This window comes from Erithacus rubecula (genome assembly GCF_903797595.1).
Source record: "Erithacus rubecula genome assembly, chromosome: 26".
Taxonomy (NCBI): Eukaryota; Metazoa; Chordata; class Aves; order Passeriformes; family Muscicapidae; genus Erithacus; species Erithacus rubecula.
In genome coordinates, this window is record NC_136678.1 from 53,410 (window position 1) to 67,957 (window position 14,548).

The following is a 14,548-nucleotide window of genomic DNA, read 5'->3' on the forward strand; positions in this document are numbered from 1 at the left end:
GTACTGTCCCCGGGATAGCTCTTAGATCCCCGGCGTCAACCCCACGTCCTCGGCATCACCCTCAGACGTCTGGTGCCGCCCCCTGCATTACCCCCAGTACCGCCTCCCCATTCCCAGTGCCCCAGAGCGGGTACTACGAATCAGACCCAGGATCGCCCCGAGACACCGCTACTGCCCTGGGATCGCCCCCGAGGCTGCCTCCAGACCACGGTACACCACGGACCATTGCTACCGCCGCCGAGATCACCCTCAGACCGGACCCCCGGTGCTCCCTTCCCCAGTAACTCCAGCACCCCCCCAATACTCCTAGTGCCCTCCCTGTGCCATGGTGACACTCTCAATACTACCCACTCCCCAGGATGAGCCCCCAATCCCCCTTATTCCCTCTTAATCAGAATTTACCCAATAACCCCACAGCCCCACCAACTGCACACGCAGAGTCCCCAGGTCCTCTGCTATCCTCCCAGTAGCTCCCAGTATCACCCCTGAACCATTCCTGGTAAACCTAGCAGCTCCCAGTACTGTCCCAGGTCCTGCACTGGGAGCTGGGGAATGGCATCAAGGGCCAGAGCAGACACCCATTGCTGGGGTGGTTGCCCAGTGCCAGGGTGGAACCCAGTGTGTGCTGGCATGAGGATCCTACTGCCAGGTTGGGGGTCCCCAGTGCTGTGTGGGGAGTCCACTCTGGGTGACGGCACCAGCCCTCACTTTCCACTCAAAGCTCAGTGATCCAGTGGGTTCATGGTGGGAGGACACTGGGGTGTTCCAGGAAACTCTTGAGAACACACAGACACAACATAGTAGAGGTAAATTTGGGTCTCTGGCACCCACTCTGCACCCCCAGGAACTGGGGCCACTGGCAGCTCCATGTCCCCAGAGAGAGACACCCACCCTTTCAATGGCACCCACAAACCCCTTCTGGAGGGGGCTCACAACCTCCCAGACTCCCACCATGCCAAAGACAACTCCCCCACCTCCCCCTAAAACTGCCACTCAGGGTGGGGAAGCCACCACATCCAACCTCTTTTATTACAAACGAGCAGTACAATTTGGAGGGAGGGCACCCCACATCCCTACCCTGAGGGATACGCCTTGATGATCTTGACATCGTCTAGGGGTCGGTCCTGGGAGTTGGTCTCCACCATGGCTAGGCGCCCCAGCACCCCCATGCCTTGGCACACTCTCCCAAAAATGCTGTGCTTCCCATCCAACCACTGTGCTGGGCCCAGTGTCAGGAAAAACTGGCTTCCATTGGTGTCTGGCCCTGCATTGGCCATTGCCAGGATCCCGGCACCTGTGAGACATGGGAACGTGTCACCTCATGGATAGGGATATAGGGGACATGCCACCCCACAGCCATGGTTCCAGCATGATGGGGGGTCACATCATCTCAGAGGGGATGTTGTCTCATGGCCAAGATCCTGATATCATGGGAAACATGTCACCCCAAGATTGGGATCCTGGAGGGCATCATCCTATGGCTGTGATCCTTAGGACATGTCACTCCATGCCAGGCTCCTGGGGAATCTGTCACCTGATGGAGGGGGTCGTAGTAGATACCAGTAACAACTTGCTCCCATTGGTGTTCAGCCCCATACTGGCCACCACCAGGATCCCAGTGCCTGCAGGACTTAGGCCAAGGGTCCAGGCACCCTGAGAGATATGCCATGCTATCGCCAGGGTTTTGGCAGACGTGCCACTCCAGGGGGACAGTGCCACTCCAGTGTCCTGGGGGACATGAAGGACATGCCACCCCACGGATGGGGTCTCAGGGACACGTCATCCCATGGCTGAGGTCCTGGTGTCATGGGGAAAATGTCACCCAATGGAGAGGTCTTAGGGGACATGAGGAAGAATTGGTTCCTGTTGGTGTCCAGCCCCATATTGCCCATCACCAGGATCCTGATGTCTCTGGGACACAAGGACACATTATACCAGGAATAGGGAAACAGAGGACAGGGCATCCCATGGCAAAGCTCCTGGGGGTCATATTACTCCATGGATAGAGTTTTGGGGGACACAGAGAAGTTGTCACCCTATAGACGGGGTCTTGGGGGACAGGGGAGATATGCCACCTCATGGCCAAGGCCCTGGAGGACATACCCCAGGACCAGCCTCCTTAAGACATGTCACTCCATGACAGGAGTCCCAGGAGTCATGTCACCCCATAGATGAGGATACAGGGGACATGCCATCCCACAGGTGTGTTCTCAGGGGTCATGCCCCCTATAGGTGGGGGCAGATGCCCCTCCAGTGTTCTCCCAGTGCTGGCTCCGCTCACCAGTGAACTTCAGGTCAGGGTGCAGCTCATCCTCAAACTGTTTCCCGTAGATGGAGGCACCACCACGGCCTGCAGGGGCATTGGGGGGTCAGCAGGAACCCCTGGCACCAGGGAGGGTCCCAGGGATATTTCAGAGGCCTGCACTCACCAGTACCCGTGGGGTCTCCTCCCTGCACCATGAAATCCTTGATGATGCGGTGGAACTTGGTGCCATTGTAGTACCCACGGCGGCTCAGCTCAGCAAAGTTCTTGCAGGTGCGGGGAGCATGTTGCCAGTACAGTTCCAGCACAAGTGGGCCCATCCTGGGAATGGGAATACAGGGAGGGAATGGGAATGGGAATGGCACCAGAAATGGAGAACAAAAATGGAAATGGAAACACAGGGAGGGAGTGGGAATGGGAAAGGCACCAGGAATGGAGAACAGAAATGGAAATGGGAAAAAGAAATGGGGCCATCCCAAAGTGATACCCACATCCCCAGCTTCAGGCCAAAGCCAGGGTTGTGTTGCCAGTGCAGCTCCAGCACCAGCAGGCCCATTCTGTGAAGGGGAACAGCAGGAATGGAAACAGGAACAGTATTAAGAATGGGAATTGGAGACAGGGTCATCACACTGTGCCTCCCACACCAGTTTTCAGACCAAAGCTAGGACAGACAAAACCAGTACAGCTCCAGCAACAGAGGGCACATTCTGAGAATGGGAAAACCAGGAACAGAAACGGCACTGGGAATGGGGAACAGCACCAGGAATGGAAGCAGAAGATGGGGTCACCTCGTTGTGAGCTCCCTACAAAGTCAATTCTTGCAGCTGCAGGGCAGGGTGACCCCCAACTCCAGTTTCAGACCAAAGTCAGGGGGCTGTGCTGTTAGTACAGCTCCAGCACCAGCAGGTCCAGTGGGAATACTGGGAATGGGAATAGGAATGGCACCAGGAAACACATCAACGTGACCCCAAACCTGCATCCCCCAGGATCAGTCAGGGACCACAGGAGTAAGAGGGGATGGAGTGCAATGGGGGCTGCAGGTACTCGAGGATAATGAAACCCCAGGAGGACATGAATGGCTCTTGGTACTAGGGAAAATAACCAGGGCTGGCTGGTTCTGTGCAGTATAGGGAGACACTGGGAGACACTGGGGCTAATGGGGCACCACAGGGTCACCAGGATCTGCTGGTACCGAGTGGCCTGGGGATTACAAATACCATGGGGGACACCGCGGGGGAGAGGGGGAGGGGGGGTGGTGAATACAGGGGCTATCTAGTACCGGAAAGGAAACCAGGACTGGTTGACACCGGGGGATAACGGAGACATTGGGAGCTTCTTAGCACCTGTGAAGTTCAGGGTCTGCCCGATACCGGGGGCTCTCGGACACCAGGGACTTATGAAAACCGAGACCGCATGGAAGCCGGAGGGTACGGAGCGGACACCGATTTATCCCCAGCGCCGCGGAAGGGGCCGGGACCGGGGGTGGGCGGGTCCTCCCGTGCCGGTACCGGCACCGGCACCGGCACGAAGACTTGCCCCTTACGTGGTCTCCATGGAAACGGTGGGCGGCTGCCAGGAATCGGGCGGGACTGCGGCCATGCTGCGGCGGCACCGGTGGCGGAAAGACTCTCAGGTGCCGCGCTTCCGGGCACGCCCCCACCGCTGGAGGCGGGGCGCGGGGGAGCGGGGAAGCCAATCAGTGAAGCGGAAGGCGAGGAGAGATGCGAATCAGAGTGGAAATTTAAAGGACGCGGACCAATCGGAACCCGGGGCGGATGCGCCGCGATTGAGCCGCAAGGGGGAGGAGGCATTCGAACGATACCACGCCCCTTTATCTAGGTCACGCCTCCTCGGCGCGCGCGACGAGCGGGAGCCGGGGGCGGTGAGGTGGGGGGAGACAGGGAGGACAAGGGGCAGACCGGGACCCCCGGGTAGACGAGAAGCCTGCGGGGAGGTCGGGGCGGAGCGCGGGGTAAACCACCCCATGCGATGATGTGGGGCCGGGGTGAGGGGCTAGAACCCCCCCAATAGGGGCTGAGGAACCCCAGGCTGTGAGGCCTGAACTCCCGGTATAGACTGGGACCTTCTCAATATGGAGCTGGGGTCACCAAGGGATTGGGGTGCGGGGCTGGGACTCGTCGATGGGACTGGAACCCTCTTAGTCTGGAGCTGGGACCCCTCAATGTGGGACTGGGAGGCCCAAAAGTGGGAATGGGACTTCAAGGATCGGGGTTTGGGGCTGAGACCCCCTCCCGCGTGGGGGCTGGGAGGCCTAGGAATGTGGATGGGACCCCCTCGAAATCGGGATGCAGGACTGGGACCCTTCAGTATGGGGCTGGGGTTCCCAAGAGATTGGGATGAACGGTTGGGACGCCTAGGTACGGGAACGGGGTCCCCTAATGTGGGGCTGGGCGTCCACCGGGATCGAGGTGTGGGACTGGGGCCCCAGGCTGTAGGGCTGTGACCCTCCCGGGGATCAAAATGTGGGGCTAGGGACCTCCCGGGGTCGGGGTGTGGGGCAGAGACCCTCTGCTGGAGGGTCTGGGACAGAGGATGGGTGTGGGACAGGGGTTCCCCTGGGTGTGGAGCTACGACCTCCAGCGGGGTTGGACTCCCTCAGTGTTGGGCTGGGGTCCCCCGACAGGGGCTGGGGACCACCATTGTGGCACAGGGTTCAGGGTGCAGAGCTGGGACCTCCCATTGTGGCACTGAGGACACTCCGGGCGGGGTCGCCGGTGTCACCCCCGTCTGCTGGCGCCAGCGGAGCTGTCCCTGTTCCCATCCCGGTGGCACCGAGCCCGGCGGCGCCTGGCACCGGTCGCGTCAGCCGCGCGCTGGCCGGTGCCACCAGGCCCCCGCGGGGAGTTGGGGACACGGGGCGGGTAGGGGCACGGGTGGGGGACCCCGATGGGGTCGGTGGTGAACCCCCAGCTCCCGCAGGTGGCCCCGGTGCCCCGAGGCGATGGCCGAGGACCGAGGTACGGCAGCGCCAGTGCTGCGTGTCCCCCGTGTTTCCCCTCTGCGGCAGGGGGGGGCGGGGCTCACCCCCAGTGTTCCCCCAGATGTTCGATTTGTCACCGAGGAGAGCTTCGACTTCGGCGTGCTATCCCCATCTGACAGGTATCGTGGGGGGGTAGTGGGGACAGGGCACCCTGTGGATGGGAACAGGGGGAACAGGGCACCTTATAGGTGGAGACAAGGGTAATAGGATGGGACATGGAGGACAGGGGGAGATGGCACTTCTTTGTCAGTGTTCTAGGGGACATGTCACCCCATGGATGGGGTTATGGGGGGATGTAGCAACTCATGGTTGGGGTTCTGGGGGCCACGAGGGACATCGCATCCCAAAGATGGGGTCCTAGGGGACATGTCACCCCATGATCAGAGGCCTGGGTGCCCTGTAGACATGCCCCATTGAGGATGAAGTCCTTCTTGGCTGCGGCGTTGTGGTCTGACATCACCTTCCCCACACCCTCACCCCCCTGCCCTGTCTGCAGCCAGGAGGAAGAGGAGGCTGAGGATAGCCCAAGCAGGGATTGCCGGCACGGGGACGGCAACGGGCGCTGGAGTCCGCTGCGCGGGGCCCGTCTGGAAGAGATGGTGCGGGAGGCCACGCGTCTGGCAGCACAGTTGGAGGGGTGCCACCTGCCTCCTCCCGACCCCGGAGATCCCCCAGGACCTGCCGCCACGCCCCCCGGCACCCCCCGCAGCCCCCGCCGCCAGACCTTCGTGGTGAAGGACAGTCCGGTGCGGGCGCTCCTGCCCATAGTGGAGTCGCGGGGACCTGCCTCCATCCCCCATCTCCCCGCCAAGCCCCAGGGGGCCTCTGCTGCCACCAGTGTCCCCAGGGTAGGTGAGACCTGGGAGTAGGGGTCCCACTGTAGCTGTGTCCCACTCGGGCTGAACGCCCAGTTCCCCGCCTCCCCAAACCTGTCATAGATTGGGGGAGTGAGTGCTCCCTTGTTTCCAAGGGACACTGTAAACCCCCGCCCCACCAGCCCTCTGGGTGGGGAGCACTCACTGTGATGTCTCCCCCTCTTTTTTCAGGCTTCCCCCAGCCGTAATTCCACAGCAGTGGCGAAAGGACCCTCCGGAGGCAGGAGGCTCCCCCCCAGCCGCGTGGGCCTCCCCCGTCTGTGCCCTCCCCAGGGGCAGGAGGCTGGTGCCCGGGGCAGGTTAGAGCCCCCCCGGGGCGGGGCAGCAGGTAGTGATGGCAAGGGGACAGGGACACCATGGCCATGGGTGTTCCTGGGCCATACCCCAACTCTCCCTCTCTCTCCAGGCCAGCCTAAGGCAAGGGGGGGCACAGTCTCCTGTGCCGCCCACACCCGCCAGCCCCACGCCAGGACCACCACCAGCCCTGTCCCCTCTGTCTGTTCCCCGGCACCCACTGCCCTCCCCAAGGTGTCCCCTCGGACTCCACCAGCGGGTGGGAGGACCCCCATCCCCAGAGGTAAGGATGTAGAGGGGATGGGGGGAGGCACAAGGGATGCCCCTTGTCCCGTGCCTCAGTTTCCCTATGGCTTCTCTCTGTTTTGCAGGACCAGGGGCAGCACGGGCACTCCCCCTAACTGCTGCCTCAGGGTGCAAACCAGGGTCCCCCCCTGCCCGCCTGCGGCCCCCTCGCAAGACGGCGGTGAGCAGCACCCCGAGGTGACATCCCCCAAACCATTCCACACCCACCCAGAGGCCCTGGGGGCACCCCAGACTCCACCTGGGGTACCTAGGCTAGGGGGGAGCAAAGCCAAGGCCATCCCACAGATGAGCTGAGGCATCCACAGTATTTTGGAAGGAGGCAGGCAGCGCCAGGGGCCCCCAGGAAGCACCAAGGCACCCCTTGAGTTGTCATGTTGCAGGGCAGAACTGGAACCCCCAGGGACCAGCTGAGGTTGGGGTGGCAGAGCCACCCAGGGATGAGCTGAGGCACTCATTGGATTTTGCTTTAATTACAAAAGGTCCCATCAACAGTAGGAAATCCCCAATGTCCCCCTAACACCCAGTTCCTCACCCCCCAACACCCATCCCTGGGTTCCCCCACCTGAGTCTCACTGCTGGGCAGGGTGGGCCCCAGACATCCCTTTAACCCCCAATTGATCCCCCTCCACATGCTCCCCTACCTGGGGGAGCTGGCACTATGGGACAGGTGGCACCTTTGGGGGGGGTTGGCACCTTGGGGGGCCAGGGGTCGGCACAATGGGGGAAGCTAGTTGTAAATTCCTTTTTTTGTATTTTCATGTATTTTTTAAATAAAACACTCTACTGGGCAAAGGGGCCGGGGCTGATCATGGGGGCGAGGGGGTAACAGAAGCACCCTGTGCCACCCCCACAAGGTGTCAATCCCTACAAGGATACAAAGTGCACTAGGAGAGTGTTGCTCTCTGCCCCTTCCTGACGTCCTCCCAGTCCTTGTGCCCCCCTAGTCCTGGTGTGTCGTCCCACCCGCCTTCCTGGTGCCCACCCTGTCCTGGTGTCCCTGTCACAGTGGGTGGGCTGCCCGCTGGATGGGTCCCCATTAGATCGAGGTCTCGTCACTCCTGGTGGGGGGAATGGACAGATGTGGGGGAGGGGATGGATACAAAGTGGAGGGTGGGGGGAATAAAAAACAAGACAGACAAATGCATGATGGGGGAGGTGGGTACCAGGGTGCCCTCTGTGGCCCCCAGCATCCAGCGCCCACCTGTGGGGGGAGATGGAGGGTTGGGGGTTGGGGGGAGGCCCCCAGCCCCCTTGGGTTAATGGAGAAAATTGAAAAACAGAAATCTGGGGGATAGAGGGAGAGAAAAGAGTAGGGTTAGTGCTGCCATGCCAGCTCTGCCCTGGGTACCTGTGGGTGGTCAGAGGGTACCCAGTGCACACCCCAGCACTCACTGAGCACCTCAACATCCAGTAGGTGTCACAACAGGCATTCCAACACCCAGTGTTGGGGTGGTCAGCAGGCACCTTTGGACAGTCAATGGGCACCCAAACTAGTGGGCACTGTTAGACCCAACGGGCACCCAGTGGTCAATGGACACTCATGAACAGTTAATACGCACCCAGTGAGTGATGTTAGACCTGATGGGCCACCAATGGACACCCCAACACTCAATGGGTGACCCAATGGTCAGTGAGCACCCAACAGGTGCTGTTAGACCTGATGGGCACCTACTGTGCACCCAGAGGCCATTAGACACCCAGTGAACAGTCAGTGAGCACCGAATGGATACATAATGGTCAATGGATGTACAATGGACATCCAGTGGTCAATGGGCACTCAGGGACAGTCAATTGGCATCCATTGGGTGCAGTTAGACCTGATGGACACCCAGTGAGTATTTGATGGGCATCCAATGGATATTCAGTGAGTACCCCAACACTCAGTGGGCATCTAGTAGGCACCCAACAGCCACCCTTGAAACCCATGTGTACCCAAGAGGAATCCAGGCATCAAATGGTCACCTGTTGGTTACTCTGGCACTCTATGGACACCTGACAAACACCCTTACACCTGGTGGGCACCCAATGGACACCCTAGCACCCAATGAGTGCCCAAATTGACTGCTTGGACCTGTTGAGCACCCAAGAAATAACACTGGCACCTGATGGGCATCCAAAGGCCACCTGTTGGGCACCTTGGCACTCCATGGACATCCAGAGGGAACCCTGGAATCTCATGGATACCTGACAGGTAATGTTACACCCAATGGGTGTCCAGTTAGTACTGTGGCATCTGATGGGTACACAACAAGCAGTGTTGGAGCCAATGGGTGCCCAATGGGCACCTGAGAGAAACCTTGGCACCAAATGAGAGTGCAACAGGAACCTTGGCACCCTTGCCATCCTTGCACCTGATAGGCACCGAAAGGGCACCCAACAAGCTGTGTTTGACTGCTTGTCCAGCCAACAGGAATCCTGGCATCCCAAGGGCATCCTCCAACCCAATGGGTGCCCAAAGGGAACCCTGGCACCCAAAGAACTCCCAAAGCACCCCTCAGATGTGGTGGACACTCACTCAGAGCCAGAGGAGTCCTCGTCAGCAGTGCCCGTGTGGATGCTCATGGCAATGGGGGTGAGGCCACTGAGCTGCTCCTGGAGGCTCTGCCGAGGCCGGGAGACTGGGGGGAGCCCCCCATCGCTGCCAGAGGAGGCAGCCGTGCAAGCAGGAGGCGGTGGGGGTGGCCCAGGGCGCTGGGCACTGCTGCGCTCACTGATGGGGGGCAGGCACTTTTTCTTCAGGATACCTGCAGGGGCAGCATCACCCATGGGTGGGGAAGTCAGATTTGGAGTGCCCACCCCTGCCATGGCAGCCCGTACCTTTGTGGGGGTGGGGCAGGGGCAGCAGCAGGGGGTCCCTGGGGAGTGCCTCGCCGTTGTGCCGCAGGGGGTCGCCCCAAGGGTGTCCCTGACCCCCTGCTGGCTGTACTTGGAGCCCCTCACTACCTCCTGGTCCCTTGCTCTCGCTCCCTTTCGTCACACACTCACCTGGCCAGTATGGGCACCCCGGGGGCACCAGGGAGTCACCTGTGGGGAAAGAAGGAAGCTGGGACAGGCAGGACCAAGGGACCGGGGACCCCCCACATCCTCACTGGGTGCCCCATTAGCACATAGTGTGAGGGATGTACCCAAACCCATTTTGTCAGTCCCATCCACACCCCAGACTAGACAAAGGGCCATCCTTCCTCCTGAGTGCCCCCATCAGCACTTCTGACTGCATGAGCAACACCCCAAACCTTTTAGGTGTCCCACATCACCACCCCAGACTGAACAAGGGACCCTCTCCCCCATACCCACTATTTGTCTCAATCAGAACTCCAGGCTGGACAAGGCATTCCTTGTCCACTGTGTGCCTCCTGCAGCACGACCCAGTCAAGATGAGGGACTGATGCCCTTCCCATCATGGCCCAAATCCATTCAATGGCCCCATCACCACTCCAGACTGGAAGAGGGACCCCTATCCCCACCAGATGCTCCCTACTGGCATCCTGGATAAGGCAAGGGATCTCCTCCAATCCACTGGGTGCTCCCCAATCAGCACCCAGCCAGGTCGAAGGTTCCTCCATCCCTGGTGTCCCCTGGGGGTGTTACCAGGGTTGGGGGGACCCGGGGAAACTCCAGGCAGGGGGTCCCAGTCACAGGGGCCCTTGTCCTCGCTGTCAGAGGAATGTGTGGAGCCATAGGAGCCACTCGGGTCATCCAGGGACAGGTCGCTGTCTGAGTCCGTGTCGTGCTCTGGGGGGTCATGGGTCAGAGGGTGCTCTGAGACACCTCCTGGCCCCTGGGCCGAGGCTGGGTGCCCTTGCCCTGTGGGTGAGGCCATACCCTCGGGCTGGTCCTGGGCATCAAGGAAGAGACCCCCAGGCTCAGGCAGTTGCACCGGCACTGGCCCCGGGCTGCCTGCTAGCCCTGAATCCTCCCTGTGGGGACACAATACTTATCAGCACCTGACACCAACTCATGAGTACCTACTCTCCACTGTCACCCACTGACTGACACCAACTCACTGACACCCAACACCCACTGACAGCCCATTATCCACTGACACCCACCACCCTGATATCCATCACCCACACCTACCCCTGCCACTCCCTCAACCTCCCACTCTGCCACCACCCCACCACATCACCACTCCATCTGCATACCACCATGCCACTGCCCCACCACCCAGCCACACCAACACCTTCACAAACATGTCACCCCACCACCCACCATCCTGCATCCCAGTACCCCCATGCCGTGCCATTCTGCCACCCCACCATCCCACCACTCAACCAGCCTAGCACCCTGCTACCCCACCATCCCGCCACCATTCCATCTTGTCATCCCAGTGCCCACACCAGCCCAGAACCCCATAAAAACCTAGATCCCAGCCCCTGCTGTGCCCAGTACCGCCGCACAAAGGGGATGTAGCTGTGGTGGCTCTTGCCCGAGCGCGCAGTGCTGTGCAGAGACCCCAAGGACCCACCACCTGGAGGGGGAAACAGCCGCCCTGCCACGTATGTGCTGTCCCTGCCATAGGCCTGCCAAGGGCACAGGGATGTCATAGCCATGGCACAGGTTGCCCTTTGCTACCAGCACCCCCCATGTCCCCTGGCACTCACAGGGGTCAGGGTGGCCTTCGTGGCCAGCGGTGGGTGGTGGCAGCAGGTGCAGCTCAGGCGGAAGCTCCTCCGCACCTCCTTGCTCAGCACCACACAGGACAGGAAGATAAGGGGGCCCTGGGCAGAGAGGGGGCAGAGGGGACAAGGAAGGGTGTGTACAGCCTGGGAGGATCCCAGCAGCATCCCTACAGGTCAAGGGGTCACCATCCAGATTAGGTGCATCCCATTGGCACCTCAAAGAAAATGAAAACCCACTAGGTGCCCCCCCCCAGATATATCAGACAGGGTGAGGTGCCCCCATACACACTGGGTACCTCCCATTAATGCTCCGGATATAGCAAAGGACCCCCTCTGTGCCCACTGGGTGCCCCACAAATAGATGTGGGACTCTGGAGGTCCCAAAGGTGTGATGTTCAGGGGGCTCTGGGGTTTCTGGGAGTCCCAGGAGTAGTGGTCACTGGGATCCCAGGGGTGAATGAAGGCTTTGGGATTCTGGAGTCTTTGGTGGGCCCAAGGTCCCAGGGCTGTGTTTTGGGGGTCCCAGGGCTGGGGTATCTGGTGGTCCCCACTGACCTGGAGGCAGTTGGAGGCGGCGAACAGGTAGTGACAGAGCAACGTGTCACTGTTGACTGAGAGCAGGGCCAGAAGCCAGGCCAGGCTGGGCACGGCCAGCAGGACTGCAGCTGTGCGCACCCCAGACCTGGGCACCCCAATGGCACCCCAATGATATCCCATGCCACAGCCCTCTGTACTTCTGCCCCCCGCGGTTGCCCCAGCCCTTTATGGCTCCTTCCCACCCCAGATACCCCAACCCCCACCTAACCCACTCTGCTACCATGGTTGCTCCAGCTCCCTGAGCTCCCCTGTTCCCCATTGGCCCATCGCAACCCCAGCCCCCTGTACCCCTTGCCCCTCTACCTCCCCATGGGTGCTCTGAGCCCCTCTGTCCCCCTAGATACCCCAATCTCCCCTGACCTCCTCAACCCGCCATGGGTGCCTCTGCCCTTGATGCCCCCCTGCCCTCCATAGGTGTCCCAACCTCCTGTGCCCCCCTGCCCACAATGGGTGCCCCAGACCACTATATCCCACTACCCACCATGGGTGTCCTGGTCCCTCCCTGCCCTCCACAGCTGCTCCAACCTCCCATGCTCCCATGCCCCCCACTGGCTACAGCCACCTGTACCCCCCTGCTCTCCATGGATGCCCTGTGCCCATCTGCTCCTCCATCCCCTCCTTCTCCTCATAGGCAGTCCAGTACCCTCCTGCCCCCCATGGGTGCCCCAACCTGTCCTGTGCCTCTATGGCCTCTGCAGGTTCCCCAAAAGGCCAGCCCCCCATGGGATCCCCCTAGTTCCCAGTGCCCTCAAGCCTCTATGGGTGCTCCATCATGGGTGCCCCAACATCCCATGCCCCCTTGGACAACCCCATCCCCATCGTGTCCCCTGCCCACCGTGGGTGACCCCGCCTGGGTGACTCACGCTGAGCCCTTCTTCTGGAAACCCTGGGGGGTGGCACAGGTGGCCCTAGCTGCTAGCACCAGGAAGAAGATGCCAACCTGGGGGTGCAGGGGGCACAGGGAGTGAGCAGGGTGATAGGGGGTCCCCTGCCCTCCCCAGCCGCCAGCCCTGTACACACAGCAAGGGCGGCAGCGCAGGGTCCAGCCAGGCTCCAAACTAGGCTGTCATGCAGGGTCAGCCAGCAGAAGTCGGGGTTCCCGTAGCCCTCGGGGTCCAGCCCCACCGCCAGCCCTGCGAAGGAGAGATCAGGGGCGGGGCCAATCCAATGGACGGGGCTATATGAGGAGACAGGGGTAGGACTAAACAGGGTGAAGCTAAGGCAGGACGGGGCACGGAATGGCTTGTGGATGGCACATGGCGGGCAAGAAGGTGCTGCTTTTGGGGGTGTGGCTATGCTGGGGAGAGACAGCGCTACGCCAGTAGGCTGTGTCTAAACTCGGGCACGTGGCAGTGTTGAGGAGAGCAGGGCTATAGCACTGGGGGGCTTGTCTAAGAGCTTATTACAGGTCTATCCTCTGGGTTGGGGTTATGCTGATGAGGGGGGGGCCAAAATCCTGGGGGCATATTGAAATGGTTGGGAAAGATGCTCTTGGGGTGAGGATATGATGGATGAGGGTGGGGCTAAACTCCTGTGGTGAGGATAAAACGTTGGGCCAGGGTTATACTCTTTCAGAGGGGGGGTATGACGCCGGGGATGTGTCTGAAAATTTGAGGGCACAGCTATGATGGATGAGGGTAGGACTATGGACCCAGGGGTTGGTCTAAAATCTTGGGACTGGGTCTAATAGATGAGGATAGAACTATGACTCTAGGTGTGTATCTAAAACTATCAGCATGGGGCTACGGTGGTTAAGGGTGGAGCTAAACTCTTGGGGTGGGGCTGTTTTGGATTGGTCATGAGTATCCTCTTGGAGGAAGGGTTATATCCAGGGTTGTAGCTATGTTGGTAAAGATGCCTTTGGGGGTGAGCCTATATTCTGGGGTTTGGGTTATATATGGAAATAGGACCCCATCATGCATCAAATTGATTGGGGAGAGGGATTCAGGTGGCAGGGCCATAGTCTAGAAAGAGCTGTGCAGCCACCAGAAGGTGTTGACCCAGTGGAGGTGGGTAGCTGCTGCTCCAGGGTGTGGGGTCAGAATGAGAACAGTGTTTCACAGCAGGGCTCACCAGTGATGAAGGCAGGCAGTCCCCATCCCAGTACATGGTAGAAGCGCATGGGACCACGGTCGACATGACGGGGTTCACTGCGGCGTCGGTACAGGTGCAGTGCCTCCAGCAGTGCCCAGCCTACCGCACTCAGGTACAGGAACTGCAGCAGTATGGCCACTACGGTGCACGCCAGCTGCATCCACCCCGTTACTGCCTGCCCATGCCCACAGCCCCACCGATCCAACCATATGCACAACCGCCCAAGCTCCACCCTCTTTGAGAGGCCATTCCCCTGTTGAGATTACACTCCTCTCAAAGGTCCCACTCCCTTCGTAGGCCTCACCTCTCGAGTGCCCCACCTCTTTGATGGGCCACCCTCGCTTGAGAGCCAAGACCTTTGATGAGCTCTACCCCTTAGGGAGCCTTACTCCATTCATCAGCCCCACTGCTTTGGAAGCCCCACCCCTTTATACAGACATCATCCCTTGATCACCACCCCTTTGACAGACCCCACCCATTACAGTCCTCATGTCTTTTG

The 14,548-nt window shown here is 60.4% G+C and overlaps 3 protein-coding genes across 11 annotated transcripts in view; 1 reads left to right on the forward strand and 2 right to left on the reverse strand.

Annotated features, from left to right (window-relative positions):
* Positions 1–999: 999 nt before the first annotated feature.
* On the reverse strand, positions 1,000–3,963 carry PPIL1 (peptidylprolyl isomerase like 1). Of its 2 annotated transcripts, none has more exons than XM_079327511.1 (4): positions 3,807–3,963; positions 2,430–2,584; positions 2,282–2,350; positions 1,000–1,294 (listed from the first exon to the last, which is right to left on the reverse strand). In XM_079327511.1, exons 1-4 carry the CDS (start codon positions 3,860–3,862, stop codon positions 1,074–1,076), a joined length of 501 nt encoding a protein of 166 aa, XP_079183637.1. In that variant the 5' UTR covers positions 3,863–3,963; the 3' UTR covers positions 1,000–1,073. The 2 variants fall into 2 exon arrangements, with proteins under 2 accessions (XP_079183637.1, XP_079183636.1); XM_079327510.1 differs by lacking the exon at positions 3,807–3,963 and adding an exon at positions 2,755–3,494.
* Positions 3,869–7,659, forward strand: PSRC1 (proline and serine rich coiled-coil 1). Of its 8 annotated transcripts, none has more exons than XM_079327506.1 (7): positions 4,090–4,150; positions 5,204–5,241; positions 5,326–5,383; positions 5,761–6,112; positions 6,311–6,467; positions 6,546–6,716; positions 6,805–7,646. In XM_079327506.1, the coding sequence occupies exons 2-7, from the start codon at positions 5,226–5,228 to the stop codon at positions 6,918–6,920; spliced, it is 870 nt and encodes a 289-aa protein (XP_079183632.1). In that variant the 5' UTR covers positions 4,090–4,150; positions 5,204–5,225; the 3' UTR covers positions 6,921–7,646. The 8 variants fall into 8 exon arrangements, with proteins under 8 accessions (XP_079183633.1, XP_079183632.1, XP_079183631.1 ...); XM_079327505.1 differs by having other exon boundaries at positions 4,090–4,145; XM_079327504.1 differs by having other exon boundaries at positions 4,122–4,235.
* A 43-nt stretch (positions 7,660–7,702) lies between these two features.
* The window catches only part of CELSR2 (cadherin EGF LAG seven-pass G-type receptor 2), a 29,607-nt gene continuing 22,761 nt past the window's right edge, over positions 7,703–14,548 (reverse strand). The window contains 11 exon segments of the mRNA XM_079327499.1: positions 7,703–7,797; positions 9,255–9,472; positions 9,717–9,763; positions 10,328–10,471; positions 10,562–10,656; positions 11,129–11,259; positions 11,341–11,457; positions 11,914–12,040; positions 12,819–12,895; positions 12,976–13,088; positions 14,029–14,203. Coding sequence (XP_079183625.1) covers positions 7,776–7,797; positions 9,255–9,472; positions 9,717–9,763; positions 10,328–10,471; positions 10,562–10,656; positions 11,129–11,259; positions 11,341–11,457; positions 11,914–12,040; positions 12,819–12,895; positions 12,976–13,088; positions 14,029–14,203 — 1,266 coding nt within the window. The 3' untranslated portion in view covers positions 7,703–7,775.